We start from the raw sequence: 23,410 nt of genomic DNA, 5'->3' as shown, positions 1-23,410 counted from the left end.
AATTGATTTTAATTCCAACTCAAGTGTGTTGTCCAAAATTAATTGGTTAATGTATTTTAAATGTGTTTTGTCTATAATATATACTGTGTGCATTATGCAGTTGAAATGTATTTTTCCAATACATCTGCTTATACAATATAATCCAGTACAACTTATTGTTGACATTTTTATCACCAGCCCTTGCTCTATGAACTCAACTAGTGTCAGCTTTCTACATAATATTTGAAAATAAAATGTAATATATGAGAGGAGTCTAATAGTAATGTGTTGTAGCTACTTTACATCTGTGAACATAATACAAGTTTTCAATATCATTATGTTGTTCTAAGTCAATTAAACACACATTTAAAATTGTATTAATTGCGAGCAAAAGTTAAACAAATGTAAACAAAATGAATTTGCATTTAAATTCAGTTAAAATACATTTAATTTTAATCACACTAGACTACATTGAAAAAAAAAGATTGACTTTTAGTTAGGTTAATGAGTAAAGTTTTGTGAACTTACAGAGTTTAACAACACAATGAGTTAGAACAACTTTAACTTAAACAGAAAAGCTGAAATAACATTTAACCATGCATGATATATGAATGTTGTTTAATGCGCATGCGCGAGAAATACTACGTCATTATGACGCTCTACTTCACTAGAGTTTGAAAAATGCGCTATGTTTTGCGATGCGTGATGATACTGAAGCTAGCCAAACAAGAGAACAAAAGGAGCACCACGTTTGGATGTTTGTTTGCAGATGAGACGTTATGCTGCTAATAATCAATCAAGTAAGTATATATTGATGCTTTCTTTAGTTAATTATTTTTTCACCGTAACATGTCAGTTGCTGAGTGCATTTTAATCGCAGATATTATAAACTCAATACACTCGGGAGGTGAATTAATCATGTTTTCAATAATTTATATATGATTGCATTCTAATAATGTCTTACATTGTAATGTGAGGAAGGCGTGTGTGGTCGTGTTCGAGGAATTTGGTTGCTGATTTTTTTTTTAAACCAAACCGACTTTTTTAATTATTTTAAACAAGCTACTAAACATTTGCTGAATGCTGATCCAATATTGTAACACTCGAAGACGTTTATATACATTTAATACAAATAATCAATCTTATAACCACCATAAATATTTAATATATCAACGTTACCCACCTCTAGAAAAAATGCTTGTAATGTGTTCAATTTCATTTTGTATTTAAAGAGTTGTTCAATTACTATTTGTTTTGGAATATGTAATATTTTTGTGTTTACCTGGATTTAAACATTCATTTTGCAGGATCAGTTCATATTTGTTATTGGAGATACAGTGCAAGCGGTGTGGAATCACAGACCTGTATTGATGAGGTGATGTTACAAGATTTATCATGACAGCACATCCTGATCAAGCTAAAACACTGCTTTCAAGTCACTAACTAACGTTATCCCTATAGCTTTTAAATGCTTTGAATCTTTTGCATGTGCAAGTAATAAATTCCCACCTGTGCATTTACACCTGCCCTATAATCATCATATATTTTATAGGTAACAAACCAAAGGAAGAAGGCTTGCAGCATTGCTGTGTCAACTGTGGTAAATACAGGAACAGGAACATCCTTCATGAAGATAGCTATGTGGGGCAAGCTTAAAATGTAAGAATACCTTTCTTAATTTGCATTGGTCCTGGGTTTGCATGGGTCATATACTGTATCTTTGTGTAATTGATAAAGTTATGCTTAATTCGCTGTAAAGTAGCAATAAAAAGGTTCTCTATTTTTAATCACTTTAAGCCCAGTGTCAGTAAAGATGGCGTAGTCAGTGGAATCCTGGTGTTTGTGGGAAATAGAAGGAACCTTGCCCAGCTTTCTACTACAATGTGGCCCTGGTGACTGAGGTAATCAATCACATCACACAATTTATCAACAGTTAACAGTCAAAAGTTTACATACACCTTGCAGAATAAACTGCTTCATCAGGGTAGTACTAAATAAAGATACAACGTACATTTTTGTGATCCCTATTATTGATAAAATTGTTAACATTTTGCAGATACTGCAAGGTGTATTTCAACTTTGAAGTGCAACTGTATATCTATCTCTTTCATTCAATTGAGCCAAATATAATAATGGACTGGATCTGTATTATAAACAAATTTTCTGTTTTTTTGTTTTTTTCCTCAAGGCATTTTTTTCTGACTTTCCTGCATCTTTGAAACATTTCCATTCACATATACTCTGGAGAGCATCTGGGACATTGACATAAACAGCACTTTCCAACAACTTAAAAAATTGGGTGACAAATCATTTTGAATTTTGTGCTTTTGGAGTTCTTCAGTGTTTTTTTTTTTTTTTTTTTAGTGTTTTTTTTTTTAGACAAACTTAGATTCACTGTAATGCAAGCATTTGGTCCTGTTTAATGTTGGTGCTGGTAAAGGTTTAAAGGGATACTCCACTTTAAAATGAAAATTCTGTCATCATATACTCACCCTCATGTTGTTTCAAACCTGTATGAATTTCTTTCTTCTGCTGAACATCCCTTTAAGAGCTAAATAACAAGGTTCTGTAACTTTTAATTAGGTCTCATTTGTTAATATTAGTTTATTTTATAGCCAACATGATATAACCAAGACTAATATTATCTTACTTAGACTAATAAATGCTTAAAGTATTATTCAATCTTAGTTCATGTTAACTGAAGTAGGTAACTAGTATATTTTTGTAAAGCATTACCCAAAGGTCTCTTTCCAAAACTGTTTGTGTTTATGCATAGTGTTTCTTGGGGTTTTCTTGTGCATCAACAGAAAGGTTTTTATGTACTTCTTTTAGAGATTATTTTGTCAGTAAATTTACAGGGTTTTACATTTAGTTTTGTTGATTGTAACATTGCATTTAATTCACACTTAAGTGTATTGTTAACTGACATTAAAGTATTTAGTGAATCAAAAAAATCACTCTTAATGGCAACTTATTACATTTTATTTCAACTTAATATGTGATATATTTGAAATTAATTGCAATTAATGTGCATTCAGTGTGTCGAAAACATTGCATTTAATTCACACTTAAGTGTATTGTTAACTGACATTAAAGTATATTTTAAATCACATTAATTGCGTGTCATTACATTTTGTAGTGCACTTTAAGTATATTTTAAAAACACTAGAAGCAATTATGAAAGTATATATAAAGTTGTAATAAAGTACCAATTAAGTTGTTCCAAAAAAATCACTCTTAATGGCAACTTATTACATTTTATTTCAACTTAATATATGATATATTTGAAATTAATTACACTTAATGTGCATTAAGTGCGCCGAAAAGATGGCATTTAATTCACACTTAAGTGTATATATTTAAAGTATATTATTTATGTAATAAGTACACTTTATAAAAGTACACTTAAGTGCACTTTTTTTTCACAAGGGAAGGCATATCTCCTTCCTTTAAACATGGACCAATGACCATTAATAAAAAACTTTTTCGCTGAAGTGGGTGCGCGACAGGATGTCCTATGTTGTACAACATGGTAAATGGTAAATGGTAAAATACAACATGACAACATGTTACAATGTTTACATGGTACAACTTCTGGTAAGCTACGCTTTTTTATTATTTCAATTCAATTATTGTGATTTGATTTAATATTGACTCATTTGGATAAATATTAGGTTGGCTACACAAGACAGGCATTCATTTTTCTCAAGAAAAAAACATCTCACCTAATGTAAACATACAGAGAGCCCTATCAGCTGGCAGTAGCCTATTATTTAAGGTTAAAAATAACTCAAATTAAATAGAATGCGTTTTTTTTTATTATAATAACAACAACTTTATTTAATGATATAAGTAAAAATATAATAATATAGTACACATATTTAGCAAAATACTCTATAGCTCTTTTTTTCTAGCCAACTAACGTGCTATAGCCTATAGTATGGTCATCAAATGGCTTTCCTGAGGTAAATGTTATGTGACATGATTGTTCTCCAGCTGTTTTATTGACCCCTTTGTTTGATTGATTGGTCGATATTATGTATGAGGAATATACATTTAGGTAAGTTGTACTGTATCTTTCAACATTGTTCATTCGTGTGTATTTACTATTAGCTAGTAGAGATGATCGGTTCACGTGCCGCCAGGGATCTGTCGCGTCACATTTACAAGCGCCAAAACGGTATTTAATGTTTGAATTTCGTAATAAAAGTGACAGAATCTGAGAGCTGAGAATTTTTTATATCATAAGTAACCTGCTCTGTCTAGTCTGTCGGTCTCCGTTCTCTTTGCTCCGCGATTTTTTTTGTGCGTGAGAAAATGGATGTGTGTGAGAGCGTGTGTCTCACGGTGAATGCGTGAGAGTTGGCAGCCCTGCAGGGGATTTAAATGACGCGGGACGTTCAAGCTCCTCCGTTCCTCCGCTCGCCATGACTACGCTGTGTGTGGTGGACTGAACATGCGCACAACATTTATTTTTTCATAAATCAATCCGCGGATCAGTGTGTGCCGAACCGAAGATATTGATCCGAACGGATCACGGATCAATGATGATCCGTTGCACCACTACACAACAGTATTACAGATGATCAATGCTGCATGACTCCGAGGTAAATATTTAGTACTGTAAAATCCCTTAAAACATTTATATAATTTGTTTGGAATAAATATTTTAAGTCTGCAACTTGTTACTGTATGTGGGAGTTCAAAGCAGTTTGTATTGTTAGATTATAATACATTTCCTCTCTCATTTTCCAGGGAGTGGAGCAACTTTTCCATAAACAAAATTCTGATGCTGACACAGAGGATGGATTGATAGTACCAGAGATCCACTGTCCCTGTCAGAAAATAATCTTACTTTGTTCAGACACATCACCTTTGAATGACTGGGATCTTGATCTTCAGACACCTGATTTATTTTATTTTAATATTATAAACTAGCAAATATTTCAAATTCCTCTAGATTAAAACAAACACAGTTCACAAGTACACAAGAGGTTGCACTTTATTCTTATTAGTCTATGCTGATCTTGGATTAGCATACCAACAGCATATGAATGTTAAGGGGATAGTTCACCCAAAAATAAAATTCTCTCTTATTTTACTCACCCCCATGCTGTCCCAGATGCATTTTACTTTCTTTCTACAGATAAACACGAATTAAGATTGTAAGGAAAGTAATCCATCTCTGCGAGTCCTAAAGACGCTTTAAAAACCACACACAGTGAGCGTGACGGTAATCCATGCGACCTCAGTGGATGAATCAATGCCTTCTGAAGTCAAACAACAGGCTATAAAAGAAATACTAATCAATGTAAACTGTTTTAACTATTAAAAATCACTTCCGACCAACTGTCTTACGTACATGGGTTACAATCCACTTGTATTATATGGACTCACAGAGATGGATTATTTCCTTTAAAATCTTTGTCTATGTTTACGTGAGGAAGAAAGTCATATACATCTGGGATGGCATGAAGGAGAGTAGGCTAAATGATGAGAGAATCCTCATGTTTTGGGTGGACTATCATTGTACTGCTTGTATCCAGTCACTGCTTTGTTACTTGTACTGCAACAGGAACTGTTCAAAGAATCATTGCAACATTTAAAATGTATATGAATTTTAAATATGTATTCTGTATTTGTAATTGTGCATTTTGTATAGTAATGCATATCATGAGAATACTGTACATTACATGTATAGTATGCTGTTAATGTTTTGTGGATTCTGGTCTTTCCTGTCACAACATAATTGCATCCAAGACTTTCACTCTGATACTTGTGTATATGCTTTAGTGACAATAAAGAATGTACATTTATTTGAATTTATATTTTCAATTACATTCATTTAACTGGTTGTATAAGTCACAACTGAAACGGTTAATGATTGTTAAAATATATTTACAATTTTAAATGTTAGAAGATAGTATTAATTAAATTAAATAACTAAATACAATTATCAATTAAAAAAAATGGCAACAAGAACATTCTTTGTGCTACATATGTAATGAAATGCCCTTTGAGGTCTGTATCTGACAGCAGGCCACGATTGTAATTTTCATATTGTTTAAATTCCTCTTATTTAAGTGATCATTAATTTTGATGGTGAAAATGTATATCATGCTAACAATGAGTAGTGTGATGGATCATTGCCATGGTTGCCAACCTTGATTACCTGGTTGAAGTGAGACTTTCTTGACGGCTGAACGTTTGCTAGTATTCTCTTTAAATTGTAACAGCTCAAACTAATCAGAGCCTAACATGCAGAATGATCATCAGGAATAAACAAATATTCTCCGAAAACATTGGACACTATACAATATTTTAACTTTAAGTATTATATACAGTACTTTAATGTACAATTACACCTGAATAGACTGAATAGATCTCTTGTGCTCCTAAAAGCTTCTGTTGACAATGTAGTAGCAGCAGGTAAATACAGATCAAATAAAAAAACAAACATAACTTAATATCACTGAAATGAAATAGAAAGCTGCGCTTACAGATGCTCAAATCCACACATGTAAACACAACACTGATGTCTTCACTTCCAGGTGAAGAAGCTGTCAGTCAAAACCTCAGTAGCCAATGAGAACACACTGCCACTAGTCCCGCCCCCACAAGAGAAATGTGTCAGAACAGCGAACGAAAACTTCAGAAGCGTAAATGAAAACTTCAGAAGCGTAAACGAAAACTCTGGAAGCGCATTTGTAAGTTCAGATCAGCGATTGAAATATGAGAAACAGTTAGCAAAACATGCAGTGTATTAAAAACGAATTCAAAAAATTTGCCTGCGATTTATTCTTTTTCAGTTTCAAAGATATTTTATTCAGTTTCAATATATATTTTCATTATTTTCTTGAAAATTTACGTTCATTATTATTGGCACAAGAATAATTCCATAGTAAACAGTAACTTCAGTATCCTGGTCATGTAAATTGGTTGTGTATCTGTGTGAGTGTGTGTCACATACCTGCTCGAAGCAGAATGACTTGATCATCCAGAGGCAGATCGGAGAAATTAGGTATTCTCTTGGCCCACTCCACCAGAGTGAACAGTTGCTTGTCAGCTGCATGGCAGATATTAGTGACTGGGTCATTTGTCTGAGGAGGGAGGCCCAAAGATGTGAAAGAAAAAGAGAAAGAAAGTAATTTACTTTTTTTCCCCAAGTGTTTTTTCATGAGGCTAAAGTCAGCAGATATGTATTGTGTAAATTGTAAATGACCAAATGTATGTGTCTTACAGAGTTGCCAGGGCTGCTCTCTGTGTATGTCTCAGTCTTGGGTTCGACTGCAAGCTCTGCATCCAGAATCTTATCCACAGGCATTTCTTCATTAAAACTGCTCGTTGATTCCACCTCATTATCACTTTTCTCCTTCCCGCGCTGCCTCTCTTCCTGAACCGCTGCGGGGAATCACAGAGGTCAAGCAGAGCAGAGTAAAATGAGAACATTCAAAATCAGCGTAATTAAGAATCATCACACATTTGAAAATTCTTTAGGACTATACAGTTTATAGCGCACTTATAACCTTTATTTAACTGTGCTATCTTAAAATATTTGTTTATATTTTTATTTGGTTTGATTTATTTTATTTTAAAGTATATTTTAGATATTATTATAAAACACATTTATAATATAAATATAATATATTCTATTATAAAAGCGGTCAGATAAGGTTATGATAGAAATACTACCAATAATATACAATATAATAAAAAATCTCAGTTGCACTTTATTTTGCATTATGTGCACTTATGTGTACTTACAGTGTACTTGCCTAAGAAAGTACAGGGTAATATCATGTAACTACATGGGTTAAGGTTAGGTTTAGGGTTAGTACCTAGTTATGGTAATTAATATAATAAGTACATAGTATGTACATGCGGAACAGGACTGTAAAATAAACTGCAACCAAAATCTCTTTTACAAGAGTGACCTGGCCACAAAGGCAGCAAAAAAACACACACAAAAAAAACACCAATTCAAAGGTCAAAGAAACAAAAGGCCTATCCTCAGTGTCTTTAAGTGCTCAAACTTAATTATGGAGCAAACACAAACCTTCCCGCTTCATGCCCATGGCTAGGCACTTCTGATAGCGGCAGTATTGACAGCGGTTGCGCTGACGTTTGTCGATCAGGCACTCTTTGTTTTCTCGACACGTGTAGGTCAGGTCTTTTCGGATTGTCCTTTTAAAGAAGCCTTTGCAACCTTCACAACTATAAACACCATAGTGCTTCCCTGCAAACACAACCACATTTGTCATGAACTCCAGAAGAGAAGGAGATGTATCTTGCATTAACTTCCAAACCAAAACCAAATGCAACATCCAAACATCTCTGTGAGTTGTACCTGAAGATCGGTCTCCGCAAATGGCACAGATGTGTTTGGAGAGGGATCCAGGGCTACTGCACTGGTAGCTGCTCATGTTACCCAGCGGAGCCAATCCTGGTGGAGGCTTGATGTCTTCTGAGCAATTCACATTCAAAGAGTTCATCTGTGAGACAGGAAGAGAGGTGAGGAGAAACAATTAATCATACAGTGCAAACACGAGTAGAGTTTATGTCACAATACAGCAGACAGACACACACACACACACACACACACACACTATATGAATCCACAAGAACACACTCACAAACTCACAAAAACAGACTTCACCCTTACAAGGCCATTACACACGTAGCTGTGAGAGCACTGACATCACATTTCAAAGGGGAGGAGGGATATTTTGTCTCTCTCTCAGGAGAATTTACTTTTTTTCCATCACGTTATTTTCTGCACTACTTCATTCAACCTGCAAGTGGCAGGATATGGCCAAATAAATATTAAAGCTATATAAATATTAAAAAACAAAAACTAATAAAAATGACAAACATAATTTAACAAATAAGAATGTAACTAAAATGTAAACATTGAAATATTAATATAAATAAATACTATAATAGTATTATAAATATAAATAAATACTATAATAGTATTTATTTACATATATTAATTTAGCAGACACATTTATCCAAATCAACTTAGAAATGAGGAATACAATAAGTACATAAATAATACATAAAATAACTGGTTTGATAACATTCTTTGACAGAAATTATATTGGTAGAAAACTGAAACTTCTTTGTCGCATTAAGGCTAATTTATGATGCCTAAGCAAAATTATCTTTTGTCAAGTTATTAAAAATTTGAGAAAATGTAATTTTGTAAAATAACACAACCATGTCTGTGATACGCACCTTGTTTTTTCTTTACTTTCTGTTGTTGTAATATGGGTAAAAACCATCATTGATCATTTTCACACAATAAATATGATAATTTCACTCTTTGACTGTCAGAAATTTTAAAAAGTCTAATATTTTTTTATATAAAAAATAAATATACTCATTGAGCTCATTGGGTTCACTTTTTGCCTTTATTTTGATGAGATAAAACTCCAAAAAGTGGCCAAGAAACACCCATGTAACAATTTCAGAAGAAACACCATGCAGGCAAAATTAATGGCGTGTGCTACAGCAGCATTGCAAGCTTTTCAACACGTTTTCTTTTCATTTCAAAACAATTTCAAGCATATTTAGACCCTGAGTGTCTGTCGGTACATACTCTTACAGTTATTGATGTCCTTTCATTGGACTAAAAGCCTAAAACGTTTGTCTGAGTCAATGGCTTTCTCTGGCCTCCAGGGAGAAATGAGACACACATACACAAACATAAGCTGACCTCTAACACCAGGGCAACAGTATGAGTGACATTCATGATACAACGTTATGCACATCACAGTGCATAGCTTAAATGTTCAGAATTGAAAATACTAGCTTACTACACACTAAATATTGTAAAGTATGCAATGCAGTAACATGCTAAATTTAGGTCACATGATCTCATTTTGGGAATACATTTTTTAAAATAATTTTGACTGAAAATGATTTTTATGGCAGTCCAATAACAATGATTTAAAACTGCAATTTCAAAATGTTTGTGAGTAGATTTATTTTGGGCTTTTGAGATTTGCATTTATTTATTTAAAAGGCGATAATATACAGTACTCGACATTCAAATAAATGTAATTCTGTCATGACAACTCTGAGTGTTTGGCATGGTATTGGAATCGTTATTGGTTATTGCTGCTGCTGCAGAGCAAGTACGGGACTTGCTACTGCCAATACTTACACCGATAGTGCGTTGCAACTGCTACAGCAAATGCTGACCAAGTGTTTGAAGGTTGGGCAGCGAGCTCAGCTCATTGGGTAGGGTACTGACACAGCAGGCACCAATCAGCTGTGCCATATAGAGGATGATGTGATAGCAAGCTGATTGATTTAAAGACCTATCAGCCTGTGCTGAAACTTTTTGTATATGTACCCAAGTTAGAAAGAACAGCTCATTTCTAAGTTGGCATGCTAGACTCTGATTTTATTGCTTTCAGTTGGTGTCAGCCTGAGAGAGCACAGAATTATGGGAAGGTTCTTACCTGAGGGCTGTTGAGAGTGTTAAAGCCCATACTGGGTGTAGAGGGCAAGGAAATGGACGGTGAGACCAGAGACGGGGCGATGACTGAGTAGGGAGAGGCCAGGCCATTCATGGACGAGCCCAGGGTGCTCATGGGAGAGTGCAGTGGGCGGGAGGAACTGATGACGGACGGATGACCCACCATGGAGCTCATGGGTGACGACTGAGAGGGGGGTGAATTAAGAGCACTAGTGTCTATGAAGAGATGAAAAGAGCGATTCATATTAGACAAGAGGAATTCAAATGTAGTGCAAAAATGATTGCTAATGACATTCATTCAGAAATTGCTAGTACATTTCACAAAGACATAAAAAGAAACCGCAAGTGACACGCTGAACGAAATGTGAAATTTGAAACTGAAATAGTATTTTCTTGCAAAGCATATTCCAATAATCTTAATTATTTACAACTTTTAAAAAAATGTTTTTTTACAGTGTAAATATAAAAAAATGTGACAGGTGTGACATGTCAGTATAAATATATCAGGATGCAACAAATACTTTTTATTTAGCATGTCCAGGCGTCAGAAAACCGAGTAGCTGTGCCCGCGGGAACGTCAAGTACCTGTGGAGGCATGAGTGCCTTTGCAAAACATACATTTCCTCCATTAATAAGGTATAAATCTGTGCTGTGTAATGTGTAATAAAAAATGTGCTGTTTGAGTAAATGTAAGAGGACACTTGACAGAGTCTATTAAATCTTTTCTGCTTTAACCATTCATTCAGCAGCTGATGGAGTGCTACATACTGGTAATGGTAGTTTGTACCAGAACAAGCACATATAATCTATCTAACGTAGTACAAGGACACACACAGGGCAAAGGTTGCACCTTTTTGCTAATACCGATAGTGCTGCAATCCGTTAACTCATTTCATCATTCATCAAGATGAAGATCAAATCAAATTATTCTAAGATTAAATTAACATGATTACAAGATGATATGATGTGCAACACAAAACCTTCATTCATGGTTTGGTCAGATAAACTGACCAGGTGATTGTAACTGTTTATGTTATTTACTGGCAGGTTATTTTATTTTACTGCTTAATGCATTACTGCAAAATAAACCCAGAGAGCGTGATCATCAGGCATTGATGTAGATTTTAGCTCTCGTATTTTACTAAATGGCTATCAACTATAGTACAATACCATAATACACAACAACAAGGACAAAACATTTTCCTTTTTTAATCATTATCTTTAATCTAAATCATCTATTATTCTCATGTTAAGAATTCTGTCAAGCTTTATATCTGTAGTTGCATACAAACTACAATCAAAATTAACAATTTAATGTAATTATGACCATTACCAACTTGATATTGTTCAGCGAACTTGAAAGATTTTGACAATAAGATAGCCCTTGTGAATTAATGTAGATTTTATTTAGCTCTTGTATTTTACTAATGAACCATAATCAATATAATCAATACGCAACAATCATTTCAAATCAGGACAAAACATTTCCTTTAATCATTACATATAATCTATATATTTGATCATTCTCATGTCATGCTGAGAATAATGGGAAATGTAGTTTTGAAGAATGAACCTCTTAAACTTGCTAAATGAGAAGCATTTTCTGTCAAGCTCACAAAATGTATACAAACTAAAGATGATTTAAACTTATTTATGATGTGAATTTCTGTCCAAACATTTCAGCGTACTGGAGTCATGGCCTGAGTTTTTTTAAATTAGCTTCTTATGTAATATTAGAGAGAGAAGAGTGTATTTAAATCTTGCGGTTTCTTTTATTCAAACTTGAATAGATCCAGCATTTTTTTTATTTATTATTAACTAGGCAAAATCAAGCATCACAGCACTTAGACACTGTTATAAACACACAGTCAGTCTGCTTTCTTTCAAGCTGGTTGCATGTGTGTGTGTGTCTTAAGACTCTGGGCAGAAGGGAAAATATCTGTGGCGGATGGTCAAGATGCCTTAGGGAGAAAACATGGCCAACCAGTGATCCACATGTCAGCCTATCCTCAAATGTCCCACCGGATCGATTACATTCAAATCAGACCACAAAAGTCAAACGCGTGAAACACATTTTTTATGGCTTTGGTACTGCATCTTTAAATTTGACTCCCCCTCCCCCTGATAATTCAGGTCTTATTCTTCTGAGACAGTCCATGTGCCAGACATTCATCAGGATTTCACAATGACACTGCAGTGCCCATGACCTTTGTACAGCTGTCTGATAGCAAAGTGCAGCCTTTGGTAGACTACAATCAAGTTCAGAGGAGACCACATGAAATTGCACAGGCCAGTGCAGGCACAATCACGTACATTGTCATTGCAAAAAATGCAAAAACACAACAACTTGCATTTCATGCAAAAAACGATCAGTATCCTCATAGATACTCAGTACACTCAAAACAGGAAAAGCCGTTTCAGTGAACATGACAAGACTAGGAGCTCTCAGTCTGACATTAGTCACGGATTCAAGGGCTGGAACACAACAGGATTTAGAGGGGGCTAGCTAAAATCTTCTGATTGTTAATTAGTGGTCAGCTGATGTGTGGAGTCTCCAGCAGGGCTCTAATTCATTAAGCCTCTCACTAACTAGCTAATAATTCACAATGACATGATAGAGAGAGGGAAAGTTCATTAACTATTTTATCCTATATTTCATTCTGAATCTATTATTATTAATAGATTATTTATTTAATAGACAATAATTATTATTATTATTGTATTATTTGTGTATTGCATATAGTAAAATTCTTTTTTCTTTCACTTTGTTTATTAATAACACTGTTCCTCTGAGAAAACAAATGCAAAATGGGAAAAGAGAAAAACAATCAATGTTGCTTGCTAACAGAGATTTACAAATACTTACAAAACTGAACAGCAGATTGGAAAGCAACATGGACCACATAAAGAGAGTGCACCATTACAAAATGTACAAAAGAAAAGACACACATTTATCTAGATATATAAATAGTGATTTACATTTAGACTTCTATTGTTTTCAAATAATTATAGATTTTTTTTAACACAGTAAATAATTAACTGTAAAAGACAGTAAAAACCTGTTAATTGGTTAACAGCAAGTTCTCGTACTATACATGGAGAAAAACTGTAATAGATCTAACCTAACATTTCAAGTAATTTTACAGTAAAAATTTTTGAAAGTAAAAATAACAAATCAACATATCATTTACAGTGAAAAACTGTAAGCTGACATTCCCACAAGTCCCTGTGTGACACTTCACATTTTGTGTTTTTTAATTTTAAGAATTATGTTTCATAGTTTTTTCTTATCAGTTATGTACATTAAGAGTTAAATGTTAAATCGTATGTTGAGAAATTATGTTTATTGCATTATTTTAGTGTCATGTGTGTTACCATGATGGTGTTTTGTGTTTGTGTGTATGGCACTGTGTGAATCTTACATATTCCCCGCAGCTTGTGGAAAAGCTACTTATGATGAACTTTGATTCATCATGTGGCTTTTCTCTTTACCACCAGTGTTATTATGGTGAATGTCATTATATGTTAAAAGAACAAAACAGATGTTAGTAGCAGCACCGTGGTCTTGCTAAAGTTTGATTTTCCGTTTAAAATGTACCGTACTTGTTTTTTGGAGAAATATGTTCTGTAAATATGTTTACATTTTTACTATATTCTTAACAGAATTATTCTGGCAACCACACGGCATTTAAATTATATATATACTTTTTTTACAGTGCATTTTCTTTTCTTTTTTAATAACATTATATACCTTATTATTATTATATTATTTTATTGTATTACCTTTTATTATTTTAGATTCAGATGATTAGATTAGATTCATTTATTTATTAGAATGTATCAACTACAAACAATGCAGCCTTATTGCTAAAAGAACCATTTTGCACTTTTCAGAGTAAAAAAATACTGAATGTGATTCCAAAGAAAAGAAAAAATAGCTAGTTAAAAGAAAAACTTTTCAAAATAAAGCCATGTTATTAAAGTTAATTTTTGACTTTTTCCTAAGGACGTCCCTAAAAGCAGGTTTTGACAGTTACTGTAGCTTTTTTAGATTTAGCAGCATATTATTGGTTGAAACCACACAAACACACACACACCCACTTTATGAAAGCCAAAAAGGTTCCCATCTTCCTTAATCTTTTGAATCGCTTATTTCTGTCCTAAATGAAGTTGACATCTGATCAATAATGGCACTAAACTTGAAAATACTGACAAGTATTTTCAACCAATTCACAGACACTTCAGCTAAGAAGATGGGGGTTGAAGGAAGGGCAACAAACACAAAAAGGTGGAAGGGGAGCAGAAGTGATTGAGAAATGGGACACTGTCCCACTCTATCCCAGTCTGCTGTGGAGAGCTGGAAGACATTAAATCAACCCTGATTACCGCCATGTGTCCATAATCCCCCAAAGCCCAGGACTACACACACACACTATACTTCAGTTACCAACATTACTTCATTAACCATATCATAAACTAGTTTATCGGCACACACAGTCTTTATATGTGAATGATTAACCTATACACTGAAGATAGCATCTACACGTGGGTGCTGCCAATAAACGTCCTCTTGTAATCTTATTTACTTCTGAACATATCAGTCTCTAAAAAATTTTTATTACAGGCAATAATACTATCTTTACTACCTAAACATTTCATTCACCGTTCTTAAAATGTTAACGCATACAAATGTACACAGACACTCCCCCTCTCATGTTTTTCTTATCAGTACTGCTGTAATAATGCATTATGTTTATGCTCATGTCCCCAGAATCGCTGACAGAGGTGGACTCATGCATGCCTCAGGAGGTCTGGGACATGTTGGGTTTTTTTCATGAGCAGTATTAAGCACTGTCTAACACTATTACTGATAAAATGTAATTTTCTAGATTGATTTTGTGTTTGAGTGAGTGTGTTCTGTTGCACAAAAGATATACTGTACTGTAGGCCTATAACTGCTGCTGTAGATGACAGAGTGAGTGCTTGACAAGGTAAGAGTTAAGTGAATACTAAAGAATAATAGAGTATTTTGACTTGAGTGAAGCGGAATGAAGTCAATGAACTCTGAGTGTGTCCAGTAGTAACCTCTGTATTAATCTGTTCAAAAAAACCACATTGTCACATGCATCACTCAGATTTCAAATAACTTCTGCTGACAACTGCTTCATAGTCACACATGAAAAAGTAAAAAAGACAGATAGACAGAAAAACAGACAATCAGACAGATGATAGAACGATAGAATGAGGGACGGATACTGTCTGAAAATGGACATCAGAAAAATGCTGACATTTGGAAAAAAAACTCCACAGGAAATAAAGGAACATTAATCAGTTTCAAAACATCCTGTCACATCGAGATCATATGACATCTGAGGATGGTATAGTAATTGACTAAAAAAACGATTAATGTTTGTGATATCACTTGATGACCTCTGGAAATGTCACAATGTAACAATCAGCAGAGATCCACTCTCTGTTCCACTGAACATTGCACAAGATATCGTGAAGTAACAGTGTTCAGCGGCAGCCAGACCTCTGTGAAAACAATTCAAAAGCAACGGCTGACCCTCAATAGCCTGAATTCTGGAGAACTACGAACCTCAAAACAAGGTCAAGATGACCTGTCTACTATATTTGCATTATTTTCACTGGTTCCCAAAATAGTCAGATTTATATTAAATGATGAGTCTTATTAGCCAGCCAGGTCAAAAAGACTATCAAACTCACAAGTTGTGTGGTTTTTAATGAGTTCACTGATAGAACTCACTGAATATAATTATGTACACTACCATTCAAAAGATTGGGGTCGGTAAGATTTTTTTAAATGTTTTTGAAAGAAGTCTCTTTTTCTCACCAAGGCTGCATCTATTTGACAAAAACTACATTAAAACATAATAATTAAAAATAAAACGTAAAATTAAGTTATGTTAATTATGTTAAATATGATTACAATTTAAACCGTTTTCAATTTGAATATATTTTAAAATGTGATTTATTCTTGTGATGGCAAAGCTGAATTTGCAGCATCATTACTCGTCTTCAGTGTCACATGATCCTTCAGAAATCATTCTAATATGCTGATTTGGTGCTCAGGAAACATTTCTTATTATTATCATATCAATGTTGAAAACAGTTGTGCAGCTTAATATTTTTGAAGTAATTACAAATATTTTTTGTAACAAATGTAAAAGTGTTTGATCAGTTAAATGCATTATAAAATATTAATTTCTTCAAAAAAATTACTGTTACTGTTATCTCCTGCTGTTGTTGCAGAAACAAACAAACAAAAACAAAAAAACAGTAGGAAACACTGGATAAGGGTCACACTAGCCAGGAAAATTACCCAAGACAACAATTTCTGTTCCAAAATTCCTGAAACTGTGCTTGTTCTTTTTAACAAGGGGTTTAACAGAGGATCAAGTTTCTTCCGAGACAGATAAGAGACATGTAGAAACAGTTAACACCCACCCCAATACATGTGCACACCTCTCAACCTTCAGAATAAACTTTCTAGTATAACTTTCTAGAAAACAAGCTGTCTTGGGATATCTGAAACCAACAATCTCAATCAAACCATAAAAAGTCAATTATATGTTTTCAGTTTTACTGACTCTTCATAGTGAAAACTTGACATGTAACCCAAAAATGTGCTTCATGTGCAAACATCTAAACTAATAATAATAATAATAAAAAACTTTATTTATTGACTAACAATAAAGAAAGCAGCTCTCAAGTTTCTCAGAGCAACAACTGCATACACATTTTACTCACAAAAAAGTGTTTACCAATTAGAGGGTTAGTTCACCCAAAAATGTAAATTCTGCCATTATTTATTCACCCTTGTGTCGTTCCAAACCAGTAAGACTTTCATTCCTCTCCGGAACACAAATGAAGATATTTTTATGAAATCTGAGAGCTTTCTGTACACTCCATTCTTGACAGCCTATACAAGTGAAACTTTCAAAGCTCAAATGTACTGCGTAACAGTTGCGTAACACACAAGAATGAACCTCATTGGTTACGCAACACGTTTGAGTTTCCGTAAAAAGTTTGTTCTTGCGCGTCATTCATGATCGGTTGAGCTTCTGTTTATGTACGCTGACCAATGTTTATGTGAGTAGACCTCATTTAACCAGAGTTTAACTAAATTAAATCTGTTCATCATATAAAGCGATCAAGTCTCTTCAGAAAATTTGGACTAAACCACTCAATTCATATGGATTAGTTTTCCGATCACTTTACGAACATTTTGAAGCATCAAAGTTTCAGTTGTATAGGCTGTCAATGGAGAGTAGAGAAAGCTCTCAAGATCTCATAAAAAAAATCTTCATTTGTGTTTTCCGAAGATGAACGAACGTCTTTCGGGTCTGGAACGACATAAGGGTGAGTAATTAATGACAGAATTTTCATTTCTGGGTGAACTAACCTTTTAAAGGAGACTACTACACATTTATTATCACAACATTTTTTCTTTTGTCAAATGTGGTTCGGATAACATAATATTTTGAGTTTCTGCTAATTAAATCAATCTCCTTCATTATTAACAACATTTTTTTATTTCAATGAACTTAGAATTTTAAGGCTACTTTTTCAAGTTAAACCACCAATATTTTTTTACAGTTTAGGTTACAGTCTAGCAGCATTAAACAGCAGCATGTGTGAAATACATTCAGAACTGGTAAAAGGAAAGGTTAGGATAGAAAGGGAGTCTAGTGCTTTATGTCAGTGCTGAGTCAAACGTATACAATTTTGAAAGATGTTTTTCTCAGTATTGATCCCAAACACTAACCTACTGCCAATCCTAACCGGCTCTTTGGAAAAAGATGCCTCTACCTACATTTTTGCAAAACTCCAAAGAAGTACCTTTACATTCAATTCCCTGCAGTTTCCAAATGAACACTAGAGGCAGTAAAACACTAACATTATGATAACAGAGGCATATTATCAGTTAATAAAGATGCACAGTTCTTTGCACAATATTATGTTATGACCCACTTTTACCATTGTGCATGATTGTTTTGATGTAGTAAACTTGCACTGTAGCTCATCTGGTACAGCATTGCACTTGCGTTTAGGAGCGAACGGTTTAGGAGCGGTCCTGTGAAACACGAGTCACGATTAAAAGTAGCAAAAACACTTGTAGAAGCAATCTAAAATTGCATGCATTTTTATCTCATGTTTGCTATCGGTTAGGTTTAGGGTAAGGTTTAATGTAGGTGGTATGCTATAGAGCGTTAACCTTTTAGTATCACTCTAACAACCACTGAATAACACATCGCCACATTCAAGTTCTTCTGTTCCGGATGAAAGTGAATGTGCTTTTAAATGTAACTTTAAAAACGTAACATTTCACTTTAAAAGTGTCAAGAAAAATGCAAAATGCAAAAAGCAACGTAATATCATTTTGCAGAAATTTTGCTAAATGGCCTGTTGTTGGTCAATCCCTATTTAAATGATGTTATGGTCTTATATGAAACAATTAAAAACAGCTGCAGCCTGCAGGGCTACAAAACAAGGTTTTCTTATGGTACCTACAACTAGTCTGAGGTGGTTTGATTTAGCAGTAGTGATGGAACGGATCACAAAGATCACGGTACGGATCATTTACGTTTTTTGAGCCATGGATCGGATCATTTTTCAGATCAGCAAATAAAAAAATAATATATATATAGGCTATACATATATATGGGGGGGGGGGGGACTTTTTTTTTTTTTAGCCTAACTGATAAAGTTCACACATTATTTAAAACAAGTGAACAGTCAGTAATAAAATTAGAACAAATATACAAATTACAAGCAGAGATGAATACTAAATAACAAAGTTATTTACAAAGGTACAGAAATTAATAATTAAGCCTAAATGTAAAATAACACTATTTGTTCACTGTAGAAATTAATAGTTTCATATTTGTTAAAGCTGTATTTTGTTGTTTTATTAATATTAATGACACAGACAACAGTAGGAATATTAGGTGTGTGCTGTTACTTTAAGAACCGTGGGGCCTGGTCCGTACGGATCACTGCAATACGTTCCATCCCTATTTAGCAGTTATTCAAGTATGTTTATAAGATCAATTTTCATGGAGAAACAATACCAGCTGACATATTGCCTGCCAATAACTTTTACAGAAAGAAACATTTGGATTAAAGTAAACAAACTACACTATGGATAAAGCATGTGGACACCACACCCACTTGTGCTTAATCACAAAACCAGACATTAATGCTGGTCCTCCCTAATGCATTCCACTCTTCTGGGAAGGTTTTCCACTATATATTGGAACACAACTACAGAAAAACATGATCATCAATGAGGTCAGGTACTGGGGATGGGGTTAATCTTAGAGTCTGTGCTCCAATTCATCTTAAATATATATTCTGAAAAATAGTTTTCTTTTTTTTTTTTTTTTCATAGAATGAAAGTAAATGATGTCCAATGTTGTTTTGAACCCCCTTGACTCTCTGTGTTCCACAGAAGAAAGAAAATCATAAAATTTTGGAACAACATGAGGGTAAATTAATGATGACAGAATTGTCATTTTTGGGTAAACTATCCCTTTAATATTTGTCATCACTGGAATTAAAGAAGCCTAGACAAACCTGATAATTAGAAGGTTATGTCAACATAATTGCAATGTCTGTTTTAGCCCTCATTTCCAAAACAACAAGTATACCATTATTAAAGACACCTAGATGTCCTCCAAAGGTTAATTTATGTAATCTCATTTAACATTAATTTGTAAAATGAGACATGCAAACATTAATGAATGCAAGCTCACTAACTAAGAATTGGCAAGTTTTATTTGTTGCATCAACATTCAGAGAAAGGTAGAAACAGAAAGAGAAAGAACAACAGAGAGTAACTGACCGTCAATCTGCGACGACAACTTCCGTCACCGCTTTCTATTGTGCGATCAAATGGGAGTTTGTCCTTGTCAGTAAAAGTATTTACACACACCCACACCCACAAATGCCCTCAACAGAACTATTGTCAGAGAGAGACAGAGATGGTGAATGTGTAGAAAGAGCACATGAGAAACAGAGAAGAAAAGAAGTGAGGGGGTGAAGTACTGCAAATGTGTGAGATATAAAGTGATGTACCGAAAATAGATTGATCCAAGCAGACTTTCCAAAAATATCCGCAATACTCCATTTAAACAGCATTAGAGTAAAGAGCCTTGCCAAGTAGACTATTCTCACTGTCAACGGCTGAGAGCAGAGGTTACAGGTTAATTACAAACAAGCTACAACACACACACACACACACACACACACACACACACACACACACACACACACACACAGAGACATATATATATATATAAATATATATAAAATATTACTGTTTTTACTGTATGTTTGAACAAATAAATGCAGTCTTGGTGAGCAAAAGAGACTTTTAAAAAACCTTTAGCGTATAATACATATATTATAATTCAAATAAAATAATAAAAGAATAAAATAAACCAAAATCAAGCAAACTCCCACCAAAAAACAATCAATAACAACAACAAAAAAACCTACAATTTCTTCATGTATTGGTTGAGTAAGTAAAATATATTATTAAATATGATTGAATCAGCCTGACTATTTTGAGTTACAATTAAACAAATTTTTACATCAATGAAAAAAATCAGTTTGGGGTGGGACTATTCGTTTGTCCAACCAGTGACAGGTGAAGAGATTAGGAAACTTGTTTGAAAATAATAATTACTTTACAAACCAATTCTAATTGTGAATTTAAGCGGTTAATCCCTTGCTTAGAAATAAGAAAAGGTACAACAGCTTCTTTACTCATGACAAAAAAAAACACATACCAACCAACACATCCCTAAACCTGCAAGAATCACAATCTAATCAGATTTCAAAATTAGTCAAACAAGTGTTTTTCCAATTGTTTTACATAGCACAGTTATCTCATCTTCCCTTAGGATGCACCAGTCGTGTTGTTCCTGAGAGCATAAGCATAGCAGTTTGGGACCAGCCATTATTATCAGATACTCACGGTGGTTGTAGTGACCATTCTCTCTGTCGTGACTCTGACCGTGAAGAGGCAACACCGGCGGATGCCACATGACCGCGAGCACCACTCAACTAAACCTTACCGGGCACAGTAGAGCACCTGTCCGAACACAGATTCACTCTGCTGATGGAACAGATGGGATATGAGCGAAACAGGACGGCCGTAGGGTAAGGATCCGCGGGGAGGAGTCTGCTCATTTATGGGATTACTCGGATTATCAACGATTGAATCCAGCAAGAACCATTTACTGCCACAAAGATCAGCCTCCCTCCAAGCTTTGACAAGACTCCTTCTGCACAGACCACGTCTGCCCGGACAGAGGCTCAGGGTATCATTAAATCTATCAGCCACCTGTTGCCCGGCCAGGGATGAAGTGTGCTCAAGTGTGTGTGAGATTCAAATAAAGAAGCAATTTGTTTGATTCAGATTTTAAGATTATATTTACAGTAAACATCTGATTATCAAATAAATTCTATAATTTACCATAATATAACAGAAAGATGGGCATATGAATACTTCTATTAAAGGATTAGTTCACTTCAGAATTAAAATTTCCTGGTAATTTACTCAGCCCCAGGTCATTCCAGATTTGTTCATGTCTTTCGTTCTTCAGTTGAAAAGAAATTAAGGTTTTTGAGGAAAACATTCCAGGATTTTTCTCCATATAGTGGACTTCAATTGGGTACAACAGTTGCAGTTTCAATGCAGCTTCAAAGGGCTCTACACAATCCCAGGCGAGGAATAAGGGTCTTATCTAGCGAAACGATGTGTCATTTTCTAAAAAAACCAACAAAAACATTGATATACTTTTTAACCACAAATGCTCGTCTTGCACTAGCTCTACGATGCGCCACGCATTACGTAATCGTTACAATATCGTTTCGCTAGATAAGACCCTTATTCCTTCTGGGATTGTTTAGAGCCCTTTGAAGCTGCACTGAAACTGCAATTTGGACCTTTAAACCGTTGTACCCCATTGAAGTCCACTATATGGAGAACAATCCTGGAATGTTTTCCTCAAAAACCTTAATTTCGTTTTGACTGAAGAAAGAAAGACATGAACATCTTGGATGACGTGGGGGTGAGTAAATGATCAGGAAATTTTAATTCTGAAGTGAACTAATCCTTTAAGTCAGTAAACTGGCAATGACAGCTCTTTCTCACACATGTACACACTCTATGAAGAATAGTTCACAGCCAAGTCTGGCAGCCTTCTCTCACACACCTGCTATTATCTAATGTACTTCTATCTCAAGACAGTGCTATGAATCAACATCAGCACTGAACAGGTAGAAAAATGAGCTAGAATAATATACATAACTGAAATTGAAGAAAGAAATTGATACTTTTATTCAGCAAGAATGCATTAAATTGATCAAAGATCACAGTAAATAACTTTTACATTATTACAAAAATAAATTAAGTTTCCACAAAAATATTAAGCAGGACAACTGTTTTCAACACTGATAATAATAAATGTTTTTGAAGCACCAAATCAGCATATTAGAATGATTTCTGAAGGATCATGTGACACTGAAGACTGGAGTAATGGCTGCTGAAAAATTACATTTTAAAATATATTAAAATAGAACAGAGTTATTTTAATAGTAATAATATTTCACATTATTACTGTTTTTAATGTATTTTAATCAAATAAATGCAGCCTTGGTGAGCATAAGAGATTCCTTTTAAAACATTAAATAATCTTACCGACCACAAACCGAGACAAGTTATGACATTGTATAATGAGGTCAAACAACTGCAACTTCATATTTACTGAGTTAAATATCAGTGTCATATCAGCATCAAGTCGATGGAGGATTTTGAGCCAAATTAATTGCAAAAAACAGTGCAAAAAAATAATAAAATTAAACAGTGATCCCTTGAAAGCACTTTCTACTAAAGCCTACAATAGATCAATA

At 34.2% G+C, this 23,410-nt stretch overlaps 1 protein-coding gene across 1 annotated transcript in view; it reads right to left on the bottom strand.

The window, feature by feature from the left end:
• Nucleotides 1–23,410, bottom strand: part of rxrgb (retinoid X receptor, gamma b) — a 41,213-nt gene that overhangs the window by 5,080 nt on the left and 12,723 nt on the right. Inside the window, exons 2-6 of the mRNA XM_079887361.1 lie at nt 10,449–10,681; nt 8,327–8,471; nt 8,036–8,215; nt 7,220–7,380; nt 6,950–7,079 (exon numbers count right to left, since the gene is read on the bottom strand). Of these exons, the coding sequence (XP_079743487.1) occupies nt 6,950–7,079; nt 7,220–7,380; nt 8,036–8,215; nt 8,327–8,471; nt 10,449–10,681 (849 nt within the window). The remainder of the gene's footprint in view (nt 1–6,949; nt 7,080–7,219; nt 7,381–8,035; nt 8,216–8,326; nt 8,472–10,448; nt 10,682–23,410) is intronic.

The sequence above is a fragment of the Squalius cephalus genome, assembly GCF_949319135.1.
Source record: "Squalius cephalus genome assembly, chromosome: 12".
NCBI classification, from domain to species: domain Eukaryota; kingdom Metazoa; phylum Chordata; class Actinopteri; order Cypriniformes; family Leuciscidae; genus Squalius; species Squalius cephalus.
This window is presented reverse-complemented; position numbering and strand designations above follow the sequence as displayed.